The 13,242-nt window shown below is 39.6% G+C and overlaps 2 protein-coding genes across 3 annotated transcripts; both read left to right on the top strand.

The window, feature by feature from the left end:
- The first annotated feature begins 146 nt into the window (after positions 1-146).
- On the top strand, positions 147-1,646 carry msgn1 (mesogenin 1). Its single transcript, XM_066669888.1, has one exon. The coding sequence runs from the start codon at positions 700-702 to the stop codon at positions 1,174-1,176; it is 477 nt and encodes a 158-aa protein (XP_066525985.1). The 5' UTR covers positions 147-699; the 3' UTR covers positions 1,177-1,646.
- Positions 1,647-3,571: 1,925 nt separating this feature from the next.
- si:ch211-51e12.7 (uncharacterized protein LOC336335 homolog) lies at positions 3,572-12,631 on the top strand. 2 transcript variants are annotated; one of them, XM_066669638.1, is made up of 6 exons: positions 3,572-3,738; positions 6,181-6,284; positions 6,381-6,530; positions 6,831-6,974; positions 7,314-7,430; positions 10,259-12,631. In XM_066669638.1, exons 1-6 carry the CDS (start codon positions 3,721-3,723, stop codon positions 10,266-10,268), a joined length of 543 nt encoding a protein of 180 aa, XP_066525735.1. In that variant the 5' UTR covers positions 3,572-3,720; the 3' UTR covers positions 10,269-12,631. The 2 variants fall into 2 exon arrangements, with proteins under 2 accessions (XP_066525735.1, XP_066525734.1); XM_066669637.1 differs by lacking the exon at positions 10,259-12,631 and adding an exon at positions 7,827-8,816 and having other exon boundaries at positions 3,573-3,738.
- The last annotated feature ends 611 nt before the right edge of the window (positions 12,632-13,242 follow it).

Below are 13,242 nucleotides of genomic sequence, written 5' to 3'. Positions count from 1 at the left end.
AAAGATGTAAAATATCTAAATGTGTGGCTTCCTTTCTGCGATGAGCGCGTAAGCTTTTGGTCACTGTCCTAACACCGCGGTTTATGACCACCGGCCGTCCTCTTTTTCTCCAGCTCTTTAGCGGTGTGTAGTGCAATGTGGCACACCTCCTCAGACATGAAAGACCTCCACCGAAGAGGAACTGACTGACAGCTGCCCGCCGCTGGCTTCTGAACGTCTTAGTCCTTTTTGGTGGGTCATGTTTTCAAACCACGAAAATGACTTACATTCTTAGTAAGAAACTGTACCACACCGTGAGTGCGCTAGGTTTTGTGGCAGTAAACTTGGGGCCTGCTGGGGTACGTGGTGTTCGGCCACGACTGAAAAAGCCCATGAAGTGTCGTTTGTCTAGTTCATTTCCCCGAGACGTGTCGCATTAAACTGTCAATGGCCGCCACATCCACTTACCACCGCTCCCCCACAAAAGGCAATCCAATTATTTTCTTTTCTCGTACGCATTACCACGTCGTATCGACTTTATTCGCACCTCAGTGACAAACAACGTCCCGTTTTGCCACTCTTTGGCCTTCTCCTTTGAACTTCCCCGAGGAGCTGTGAGCTCGTAAAGACCTCTCTGGTATAAATTTGCCCTTACCTCAATTACGTTTTAAACCCAAACCTTAGTTAAAGCAGGAGACTGGTCTCTGAGCGGACTGACATATGAGCGCCATGTCGGGCCTCTCTGGGGAGCTCGTCCAGGTGGACGTGGAGCTGATGACCGCCCGCCTGCTCTCTGAATGGGACTGGAGGAGCCTGGCCGAGTCCCCGCGACTCGCCTCGCCCGCTCACCCGCCCTCGTCCCCGGACTCTTCTCCGTGCTCCAGCCGCGCCTCCCCGGAGCCCCAGCTCGCAGATCTCGAGAACAGCGGGTTTCTCTACAACCACAGCCCGCTGAACGGAGGAACCAGGGACGGGCAGAGGAAGCACAACAAGCCGAAGATGTCGAGCAAGAGGCGGATGAAGGCGAGCGAGAGAGAGAAACTGCGGATGAGGAGCCTGGCCGAGGCTCTCCACCAACTCAGAGACTACCTCCCCCCGGGCTACAGCCGCAAAGGACAGCCGCTCACCAAGATCCAGACCCTCAAGTACACCATCGAGTACATCAAGGAGCTCTCAGATATCCTCAGACAAGACTAAAAACCGAGGACCACGAAAGAGGGAATTTTTCGACTTCTTTCATCATAAATTATGGATCTGTTACTTTCTGGGGCCTCCGGGGCCACACTTTGAACTCTATTAGGAACCAATTTCCTGCTGAAATAACAACACGACATTTGATGCTTGAACTCAATATGGTTTTGTTTGATTCCACAGCTGTATTTTTTTGTTTTTGTTTTGTTTGTGTTAAAATATCTATTTTCTTTTACAAAGTGTACACAGTAACAACAACTAACCGCCATTGCACATTAACCCAGCATTCAGAGGAGAAAAAATCTTCCTGCTAATGTTTGCATTAGGCTTAGTGCATCAGAGTCAAACTGCTGCGTTATTTTAACGTGGAGTCGAAAAACAAACTACTTTCCTTCAAAGAAACAATCACGAACTGTGCTAGCATGATCCACAAACTCTTAGCTGCTGATAGAGTTTCTGAACCTCCTTCCCATGGCCTGCAGCGGCGTCACATTTCTGATGTAAATAATCTTTCTGGCACTTGATTGCTGTGTCAATTTTAATTTTAGTTATTTACATGTTTGTGTGTTATTGATTGTTGAATATTTCAAGAATTAATAAATTCTTGTTAACTTTTACTACTTGGGGTGTTTGTTTAATTCATTAAGAGGTTAAGTTTGACATAAAACATGAAATAGAACCAGTATTCCTGTTTGTGGGGAAAAAAAGTGTGAGGCAGGCCTAGATTTAGTTTGTGAAAGGTGCTTTGTGAGATGCCCTGAAATTGAACTTGTTGCCAAAAGGGTTCCCTAAAATAAATAGTTAGATAACATTAGAAAAAATGTACTATTTGAAGAAGTTATTATTTATTTATTTTTAGTGTGAAGGTGTGCAATCTGTCTCTTGCCAATGTTGCAGCCATAGCCAATTAGAATTTAAGTTACAATTACTGCAAAGCTATTTTTTAATCTCTTGTTGGATTTAATCCAAAGCAGATTTAATGGCGGAGATTTTCAAATCTGGATTTTGCCGTTATGGGTTTTGTTTCAAGTTTATTAAACTGTTCATGTAATTCACAGGCTACCTAGTGTCATCTCTAAAATCACAGCAACATCCAAGACTGGGCATTGAATGGAATATCTGGATTTGAAAAGATTTGGGATAAGTTTTGATTTTATTGACAAAGTCAAACAACCTCTTTTGGTCTGCTGGGTTAGGGTTGGGTCTGTTGGCTGCACTTTGGGCGGCCTAATGACCTGCTTCATCTCAGAAACACTGACAAATCTTAGGGACTTATAAAGTACATGTAACCCTTTATCTATGCAAGTCTGGGCACTCACTTTCTTAGATGGCACAGCTTCACTCAGTCCATCTGCACACACAGCAGTCTGTAAAAAACAGTAGGCTTTATTTTCTTATATAGTTTTATTCTTAAACTGATTTTAAAAAAGGTCAACAAAGGCAGTGGTCTTCAAACATTATCAGAATGCACACAATTGGTCCATGTGTGTAAGAGTCGGTGTGGCTTCATGTTTCTGTTCCCAATAAGAAGATCCTATTCACCTGATTCTACTTGGTTAATCAACTAATCTCAGTCCTTAAACAGTTTGTTAGATATATGGGGTGTACTCCTGCTTGTCTGGAATGAAAACCTGCAGCCACAGTGGCCCTTTATGAATAAGACCGGTGACCAAGATTCAAAGGATTATTGAGCAAAAATGTATATAGTGTTTGTGGTTTTAAGGAACTCTGAAGACCTCTGATATGAAGTATAACATCTGGAATGTATTTATTTGTCTTCTCTTTTAACGTGAAGCATGGAACCCACCATCTTTGTTCTTTTAATGTGCTGCTATTTGTTGTTCCCAAAGTTCTGATTTGAATTGGGAAATACAGCTTTCAGGATTCTGTACTGTTTATCATTTACAAAATGAACTTAAGGTTGAAAGCATTATATGGACAGTTTTAAAGCTATGGAGTCCAGATTTTTGTTTGATGTTTTGCATAAGATGTATTTATCTGAATATATTTTTATGTATACTTTTGTGTGTATTATTTGTTGTAACTCGCTATTTTTGCCCAGGCCTCCCTTGTAAAAAAGATCAGTCATCTCAATGGGCCTAACCTGGTTAAACGTTAACACGGTATAGCATAATATATAAAACATAATATATATATATATATATATATTTCTGTTTCATTGGCAAAATTTTACATGCTTGCTATAACCCAAGAGTAACTCGAAGATGAAGGCGGTGAGAACAGCTTGAGTAAATGTATATAAATCAGAATTTGTAGCAGTGTTTGGGCTTTTTATTTAACTCATGTTTGCCTGTTATACCGAGAAGCCAGTTCAGGGAACGCTGCACTGTAAATGGTGGAGGACAAATAGAGAAAGTCCAGCCCTCGGATATCGGCGCACATCAGCTTCAGTGCCGCCATTTCAAAGCGCTAAGACCCAGAGAACCCGGCTCCTCTCGGAGTAGATCACTGTATACACGCTTTATGACGGAGATATTTGTCTTTTAGCGAACAGTCAGGAGAAAATATTCGTACGGAGTCGTTTGTTGGATGTCTGTCACTTTCGAGGTAAGTTTCCTCAGAGCCCGGTTTTTAACAGAAACAATGTCTCTGGGTAACGGTTTCGTTTGGGATCTCGTCTTTCGTCACACAGGTTTAGCCACAGCGGCGAATCACAGCCATTAGCCGTTATGTGTCCGTTAGGGTCTGTATCTTTTTTTAATGTCGCGTATAAAGTCTGTTAAAGCTTCATATGTTCTGTATTTATTAGTGATAGACCTCTAGGTCTTTAATTTCTTCAGGATTGCGAACCAATGGCATTCAGACAGAAATATCCTTAAAACGTAGGCTAAATCAATTCTATTATAGTGAAATAAAATAAAAACCCTTCACATAGTGGGAGACATTTTAGGCAACCGAATACTCGATGTTCGCCAACATTTTCCCACGCTCCCCGTATTCACTGTATTCCTACAGTTTCAGTAGAAAACGTTTATTGGAAATTTAGCAGCTCATTAAATAATTTCAGTCAAGACTCAGTGTATTTCCATAAGTTCAATGATGTGGAGTTCTGTTATGGAGAGCTTATTTCCCCATATGTAATCCGTTTCTCTTCTGTAATCTTTACCAGAATTAAAGGCTTTGGGCTCTAATATCTCACACACATTTATTGAGCAGACCAGGGCTGGAAAATCAAGTTAAACCCAAGTGTTTAACATTTTTAACACGTCCATGTATTCTTGTTTATATGCAAGAAGACATGTCTAAAGGAAATAATTCAGGGTCACGACTGAGCTGTTCCACATTCAGACTGCACTGTTCTGAAGCATCTCAAACAGGCGAATTTAGACGGACAGGTTTTCTTACGTCATACATGTAAATAATCAATTCTGTCAATTACAAGGCAGGGCTTTCAAGCTGCAGGTAAGCAGTGGAGGGGTATGTGAAGATAGAAGTGATGAGATGCATATTCACAGGTCTTTGTGTATTGAATGAAGGTGAAAAGATTAACCACTTTTAAGGCTTTAGGGATTTTTTTTTCTTGGAAATAACTTATGAATCTGTCATTTTTTTGTAAACGCATGCAAATTTAGTGGGTTTAATCATTTAAAAACCTAAAATAATCACTAAGACACTATTTTAACCTACAGTGTCTAGGTAGGACAAGCTATTTAGAGGCTTAAAACACAAAGTCTCTTTTAAAAATATGTACAATACATATAATTGTATTTCGTAAATATTGTGCAAAATTAAGATAATTAGCCAAATCAGTTTTAAAGTTCTTATAGTGCTCTGAACAAGAACTAAAAGCTGACTGAAACTCAAAGTAGCATATAATTAATTTCTTAAAAAGATGCTTGTGAAAAGACATAAATAGTTCAGATATTTTATTTGAACTTATCTGTTCTTTGATTCCGCTATTGCAAAACTCCAAAATTCTTCTGTTGTGGTTTTACTTGACTTTATTGTATCACTGTCCAAAAGATTTGCTTCTGATCCCCCGTCATCGCTCTCGTTGTTTACATATTTTTAGACTGTAGTTTGGTCCCTGTTTTATTGAAATTAGGTTCAGTATCCTTATAAAGGGTGCAGGAAAACGAATGGCAAAAGGAATTTGAATGGCAGGAAAACTAAAGCTTTTAAATGGAACATTAACTGTAAGTGGTGTGTACTGTAGGAAGCATTAATAATTAATTACAGGATAATTACATTAAAAATACAGAGAGAAGAGTAGGAGAGTTTTAATTACTGTCTTATCTTTAAAGCAGCAGACAAAAAAAGTTACAGATGGAAAACATGTAATATAAATGTTACTGTTTTATAGAGTAATATTAACTGTTAGATCACAAATCTTTTTCTGTTAGTGCCTTTTTTAAGCAGACATGCTTACAGTAAAGAGCTAAATAACATAATCCAGATTTCACATAACAAAAGCAGCATTGTTCTGTTGTGAATGATACACAGCATTTTGGTTAAAATGATTAATTACTTGATTACGAAAACGAAGAAAAGAAAATCAGTGTATCAACTAATAAAGCAATATATTCAAAACACCCAATTGCATTATTGTATAATCTCTTTGATGCTGCTTATACTTTATTCAGTAACATAAGGAAACATTGGAGTGGCACGGTGTCGCAGACACACAGCTCCAAGGATCTGGGGTTGAGTGTTTGAATCCCACTCTGGGCAACTGCCTGTGAGGAGTTTGGTGTGTTCTCCCTGTGTCCATGTGGGTTTCCACGGTTCAAAAACACATGTTGTGTGTGAGTGAATGTGTGAGTGTGTGTCGCCCTGCAAAGGACTGGCGCCCACTCCAGGGTTTGTCCTTGCCTTGTGCCCAGGGATTCCAGGTAGGCTCTGGACCCACCGCGACAGTGAATGAATGAATGAATGAATGAATGAATGAATGAATAAGAAAAAATAACCAAAGATCATCGCTAACAAAGTATTAAGTGTATTTAGTTTTATTGAAACACATATTTGAGGATGTGTGCTGTTTTTTTACAGATGGAAGTTGACACAGCAGAGCAGGTGGAAGAGTCCACGGAAGCAGCAGAGACCAATGAGACACCTGCAGAAGAGGAACCTGCTCCAGACATCAATAAATCCAGGTATTGCGTGATCAAAACGTGCGTTGTTACTGAGGTTATGTGTCTTGTGAATGAAAAGTTTCCTGTTTTGTTGCTTTTCCATATTATTTTCCACAGAGGTCGCGGGTTTCGGGGGCGAGGTAGAGGTGGCCGGATGGGCAGAGGATTCCGTGGTGGACATGCAATGACGGTTAAAGGGTTTGGCCCACCTGGGCGAGGAAGGGGCAGGAGTCGTGATGGGTTCATGAACGGATTCGGACCAATTAGGTTACCGTAAAACATCCTTGAATATTTGAGTTTCATTTTAACAGTCTCATTAGTCTTAAAAAATATCAAATTTTTTACGGTTTGCACCAACGTTTAAGACAGTGATTTTACACTATTGCAGTATTGTTCATTTTGCACTCAAACTGCAGGGAGGATGCATTTATCTTTAGACCCTAAATGTGTCTTGGTAGATTGGCTCGATTTATGGTAAAGGGCAAATAGTGTAAATTAGTTTTTCTCATAGAATTATGATTTGTAAGTCATTTTTTATTTTATCGTATAGCATTTTTTTTCCCTCAGGAGGGGTATGGGAAGACCACGACCGTATCCAGACCTGCGTGGCAGAAAAAGAGGTAGAGGTGGTCCTATGGGAATGGACATGGGCCCGCCTCCACCACCACCTCCACCAATGCATTTAAGGGGACCTCCCCCACCCATGCACAGGTACAGAACTTTCACTTGTGTAATTGAATGTTTTTCTTATTAGAAGTGATAGAGAAGCAGCTGTGGGACTGAAATGTTGCTGGTTTGATACCTACGACCAACAGAAATATTCAGAGTGTGGGGAGTGAAAGAATAGCTTTGCTGTCCAGAGCTGAGTTGCCCTTGAGCAAGGCACTTAACCCCCACCCTCTTTCTGGTTACTAGGGACGGCTGCCTGCTACTTTGTGTGTGTGTTTGTGTCTATGTGTCTGTGTGTGTATTTATAGCCATGGGTGGGTTAAAAGTGGAAGACAGTGACAATGAAAAATAAATGCATGTTTATCTATTGTTCTGTTACAGACATGGCCCACCGCCACCACCTCCACCTGGGCACCCTGCTTTTAGAGGACCACCACTGCCCCCAAGAGGACGTGGCATGATGCCACCTGGCCCTCCACGCCACTTTCACCCCAGAGGGTAAGACAATATTTTTCGTTCTGTTTCCCCTTTCCTCTCCTTTTCTTTCACAAATACTCCTTTGGCTATGCGACTACATTTCTACATCTTAACAGCATTTTCAATATTTGCAGTGGCAATGTAAAAACAAATGACTTAAATTAATTGCTATGGAACAATAATTTATCTGTAAAATTATGAAAACAAAAGGCTAAAATGTGCAAGTTTGTAACTTTGGACATGAATTGATCTAGAATTAAATAATGCATGAATCTCTATTTTATAGTAAATGCTATATTTGATAGCATATATATATTTGATATATTTGCTACAGAGAAAGAAATGATAGTTTGTGGCACGGGCCCTTTTTTAACACAGCACCAGAATCCAAATGTGTAATTTTATCCTTTCATGCAGCTACCACAATGGACCACCCCCTCCTCCTCCCCATCTGCCCCCAGGCAGGGGTCAGCGCTGGCCAGGGCCCAGAGGTGGCCGGCGGTTTTAAGGCAGCTCAAACTTACGATTAAATATTAGTCCGTATCCATAGCGCAGGGTGTTACCAGCGGGTGCCAGTAATTCATGTCCAAATTGACACTCCAGTCCACTTTATACTGATCTACCACACTCCATTTGCTACAGTGTTACGAGAGTGTAAGCCCCGTATCATTTAAATGTTTTTAAAGCACTTTTTTGTTTTCAATTTTAACTGTATGCTAAGAGAAGCTAACTCTGTACCCCTCTAAACATTGTGTAGTTTGCGTGGTGCTAATCCTGTGAGCCTTAATCAGTCTTTTTTCCATGAGTCATGAAGAATAAATGTGCATTTGAGAGAATGAGAGAGAAACAAAGAAAGTGAGAAAGTAAAATTTGACCACACAGTAGCCCTCACTCATCACTCATCATTGTAAAAGTAGTTTGTTTTTCTGGACTCCTTGGGCCTCTCAGACTTTTCCTCTTGTTTTATGGCTACATTTTCTTTTATATAGATATTACTACCCAGTATTTATGAACAGCAGTTCTTGCTGTACAGACATTTACAAAGACATGGACCCATTCTGTATGTATTCATGATTCAGAATTAAATTAATATCATAAATGTGCAGCTATTTTTAAGTAAAATGAAAATTGCTGTCCACAACCTTTCATGTTTGTGTTCAGCAATCCGTTCTGTTGACTGATTTGATATTCATACAAAGAGATGGGTTGATGGTAGGCTAGCACTACATTCATTGTGTTTAATGCTGAAGTGTTATCATTATGACCATACTTTTTACTTACTGTGATTGAGTTATGTGAATTTGTCAATGTAAGTTGGTTAAAGGTATCAGTTTTTTGAAATAGTCAAAATAAAGTTAAAAGAAAAAGACTTCTTCTTTTTACTGTTTATTGAAATACAGTACATAAATGTCCATTTATAATAAGTAATGGATGAACTGTAGTGCTATGAAGCAAAATGGACAATTTTTTTACATGGAAATATGCATTTACATGCTTAAATAAAATATGATATTTGATCATTGTAAAAAAACCTTCAGTTATGTATATTTCATACCCCATGTGAAACTGCACATTTTATACAATGCAGATAACAGCACTATTAACCTGTCAATGTATTTAATTTAGGTATAAACACACAGGCATATATTTGGTAATACTATACTATATGTGACTTACCCATGTGTCTCCTAATGTAGAAATAAGGATGGTCTGGTAAAGTGAATTATTGAAGTAGTGTAAAAGACTGCAGTGTTTGTTACAAAGTTGAAATTAAAGAAATGAGAAGACTTCATTGGCCATCAAATCTACGCAAGTGTACACTTCTGAACGCTGAAACAAAACGTTGGCCCACTGCTGGAAGCAGGAGTCCCAAATTGCACATTACAGTCTTTCTCTCTCTCTCTTTTTATACTTTAAAGCAGAGGAGCAGTGTGTAGAGAAACAGGGCTATGGAAAAAATGTTAGATTGCACTGTATTTGGAAAGAAATTCCTTTTTGGTGGCAGGGATAGATTGGGCATTGTTGTCTTCTTCAGTCTTTGTCTAAATGCATCTGTAACTGCTGAAGTGCATGAAATGTATTCAAAGGTGCAATATCTTTGGTGATGAACATTTGCCAGTGGAACGATCACTTGCTGGAAAATTCAGGCAATTATTTATGTTTACTACTGATCTACTGATGCTAATAATACATCCAACATCATTCTTATAAAGTAAGAATTACTATTATGTGTAGAATTAAAACCATACAGTTACACAATTGTTTGCTACAAATGATTCTGTCAAAGAACATTTATATGAACAATTATTGTTTGTGGCACTGACCAAGTCATTGGTTAATGAATTACATTTCACGGCCATGGATATGTGTTATAACAGTTGTAAAGATTTGGTTTAGGTTAAAACTGTAAAATGATACCAAGCATTTCCTAACAGTGGGAAAAAAATAAATAAATAAAAATAAATACAATAAATGTGGAATGTCATGTTACCTCCAGTGGCACCCTGTTCTAGTGATGACACACACATCTTGTGATCTGTGATTGATGAAATACTGGTAAGTTTATACTTGCTGCTAATGGCCAAAACTTAATAGGAACATACCCGAAGACTAGGCGAAGCACTGCCATGCTGTATCCACATTTGTTAAACAGCATATACAAAAGCATATATGAAAGGGCAAGAAGCATGGAACCTGTCTCTCAACAGGTGTTGCACCTTTTCTTAGCTCTGCTGTTTGGCTCCACTGTCTCCTCCTTTGAGGGTTGAGTGCTTCTCTTCTGCTGCCTTTGCTGCTTCTGCTGCTAGCCTGTGCTGTGATGCTGGACTGATTCTTGTTGTCTCCTGAAGGGGGACATAGTCACCCTTTTCGGAAGGCAGCTGGACTCGGAGGCAGGACGCTCCCCCTCTTCTCTTCCCCCCCTGCCCCAGTGATGTGCAGTGTGTCGCACCCTGCCCTTGCACCTGCACCTCCCCTATAATTAAGGTGAGTCTTCTTTTGTGTCCAGACAACTTCCTCTTCCTAAAACCCTGCCTTTCCCTACCCTTCCCTCCCTACGGGCCTCTATTTGCAGATAAACAAACAGGGTGAAGCAAACAAAACAACCTCTTCACAAGCCTGCGCACCTGAGAAGGTAAGAGTTCTAGGTAGGATGCTTAAATCAAAGTAAAATCATCAGTAATCATTACATATCTAGCTAGAAAACCTCTAGGAGTTTACTGTGATCCAAAAGAAACACTAAACTTCTATGAAATGTCAGTCAAACACATTTTAGCTTGTTTCACTCCAAAGATTGAGTCTGGTATTCCCTCAGGAGTTCTGGACCAAAAAAAACAGCTAGTTGTTATGTCCCAAGTGGTCCAGAAAGTAAAATTGTCCCTGACATATCTGAGGCTGATTAGAGAAGCCTAAAATATTGAAATGAACCCCTGTAGAGGGTTTTTACTTGTAACATTGTAATGTAAGATGGGCCAGTAATGCTACATAGTTGTTTTGTGTTTTTCCAGTAGTCCTCATACGCATAGGATCGTTCACTAGCACAATATTGCCATATTGCCAAGCCCAACATCAGCAGATTCAAAACCTCTGGCTACTTCATTTTTTGTGCAGTTACTGATGATCAGCAATATTCTTGTAACTCATTAGAACAGTGTTTCTGCTTAAAAATGGCCAAATGAAGGTTCCCAATAGGGGCAATGCCAGACTGAATCTGTAAAGCACTCACATTTTTTTCCAGACTTCTAAATAATTAAATACCACACATAGTTGCACATACATTATGTGTTCAGATATTTGCATCTACTTTTTGTAATTGATGAATCCTAAAACTTTTAAGGTATATGTTTAATTCTTTGGAGGGCACACATTTATCTGTGCCACACACAGCTTGTATAATCTCCCTAATAAAGCATAAAATTCATTTGGATGCTCTGGTGCACGTCACCTTTTTCAGTGCCAAGGTCTGGCTACAGATGTATAAACAGTGGGCTGCGGACCAGTGGAAATAACCTTATTGCAGTACCTTTGGGATGAGATGGGCTGGCATTCGTGATACACATCAGTATCTGACCTAACCAATGTTCTGCAATTAAAAACGTATGTCATGTCTTCAAAAAATGATGGTTACAGCAAGAAGGGGAACAATCTCACTATTAATACCCTTAATTTTTAGAAGAAATGTGTCGACAAATACTTGTTCATATAGTGAATATGCTTTAAATCAATTTATTTTTATTTTAAATATTGATTAGTTAGGACGGCACGGTGGTGCAGCACGTAGTGTCACCGTCACACAGCTCCAGGGACCTGGAGGTTGTGGATTCGAGTCACGCTCCGGGTGACTGTCTGTGAGGAGTTTGGTGTGTTCTCCCTGTGTCTGTGTGGGTTTCCTCCAGTTGCTCGGTTTCCCCAGGTGTGTTCCAGTCTTGTGCCTAATGATTCTGGTTTGGCTCCGGACCCACCGCGACCCTAACTGGGAATTTGATCAAAGTGATATTACTTTTCCAGATACAATTTGTAAGGTTTTTTTGGAAGATGTTATGTTTTAATAAATAAATGGAAATTGAACCAATATAAACTGTTCAATGCATTACCCTGTCTGCCCTCCCTTTTGTGCATGAGCTTGGGAGTGAGGGTCACTGAGGCTCTTGTTCCTGATGCATTAGTCATTTTGAGTAAACCATAGACGTGCAGAAGGGACTAAAATAGGACACAGAAAAAACAAAGCCAGTGAAATGTTCAAACATGTACAAAGCATAAATTAAATAAAGGCATTGGTTTAAACATCAAACCCTTCTCTAATAATAGGGTCTGGATACAAGTCTGGTCATTGTTATAAATTGGTCAGTATCAAGTTGATGAAACAGCAGCGTATTTCATTCTAATTTATCCACCATTCCAGTAGTGTACAGTTATTTCTGAAGCAAATTTCTTATTTGGCTTGTTCAGTTAAATAAAAAAAAAAACCGAAGAGGTGCTTTTTCATTAATAGACTACAGATATGACATACAGAGATAAGGTTTAAACCATCCATTTAAAGAGTGTATATGTAAAACATTAATATTATTACATGTTTAAAACAGTAAATTAAAATATTAGGATATCATTCATTCACCGTCTGAAACTGCTCATCCAGCTCAGGGTCATGGCGGGCCCAGAGCCCACCCAGAACCACCGGGCACAGGGCAGGAACACACCCCGTAGCACCCCACAGCGCGACACACATACACTCACACACACGGACACACCTGACTCACATTAGGATATATTTTATACAGATATTTACATGTTCCACCAGGGAGATTTTCAAAAAAAGCAGGATTTCTCTAGCAGGACTAACCATTAGAATAAGAGGAGCAGGATGTTACTATTGGAGGACTCACGGCGTGGGTATACGCTACCAGGCTAACCCTGAAATCCTGCTTTCAGGAAACCCACAGCCCCTAGATCAATAATCATAAATGTTTATCTCCAGTTCACACACACATATTATGGACAAAAGTATTGGGACATCTACAGACTATACATACAGGAGCCTTTATACCATTCCATCCTAAATCCATAGACATTAATATGGAGTTTGTCCCCCTTTGCAACTAGAACATATTCCACACTTAAAAATTTACAAGATTTTGCAGTGTGTCTGTGGGGAATTTTTGCCAATTCATTTAGAAGAGTATTTGTGAGGTCAGACACTGGCGTTGGAGGAGAGGACCTAGAACTGATTAAGATGATTATTGGGGTGTTATCCAAAATTGTCCCGCAATGTTGAATGCATACAATTGTAAAAAAATATCTAGGTATGCCAAAGCATTAAAGTTCTCCCTTCACTGAG

This window comes from Hoplias malabaricus, chromosome 4 (genome assembly GCF_029633855.1).
Source record: "Hoplias malabaricus isolate fHopMal1 chromosome 4, fHopMal1.hap1, whole genome shotgun sequence".
In the NCBI taxonomy this organism is placed as follows: Eukaryota; Metazoa; Chordata; class Actinopteri; order Characiformes; family Erythrinidae; genus Hoplias; species Hoplias malabaricus.
Note: the sequence above shows the minus strand (reverse complement) of the source record. Positions and strands in the feature narration are given on the sequence as shown.

Bases quoted from the DNA above. Each gene is read 5' to 3' on its own strand.
- msgn1 (XM_066669888.1), top strand. From the start codon at position 700: ATGAGCGCCATGTCGGGCCTCTCTGGGGAGCTCGTCCAGGTGGACGTG.
- si:ch211-51e12.7 (XM_066669637.1), top strand. The intron at 6,531-6,830 runs GTTACCGTAAAA...TTTTTCCCTCAG, and splicing joins AACGGATTCGGACCAATTAG to GAGGGGTATGGGAAGACCAC. The intron at 6,975-7,313 runs GTACAGAACTTT...GTTCTGTTACAG, and splicing joins CCTCCCCCACCCATGCACAG to ACATGGCCCACCGCCACCAC.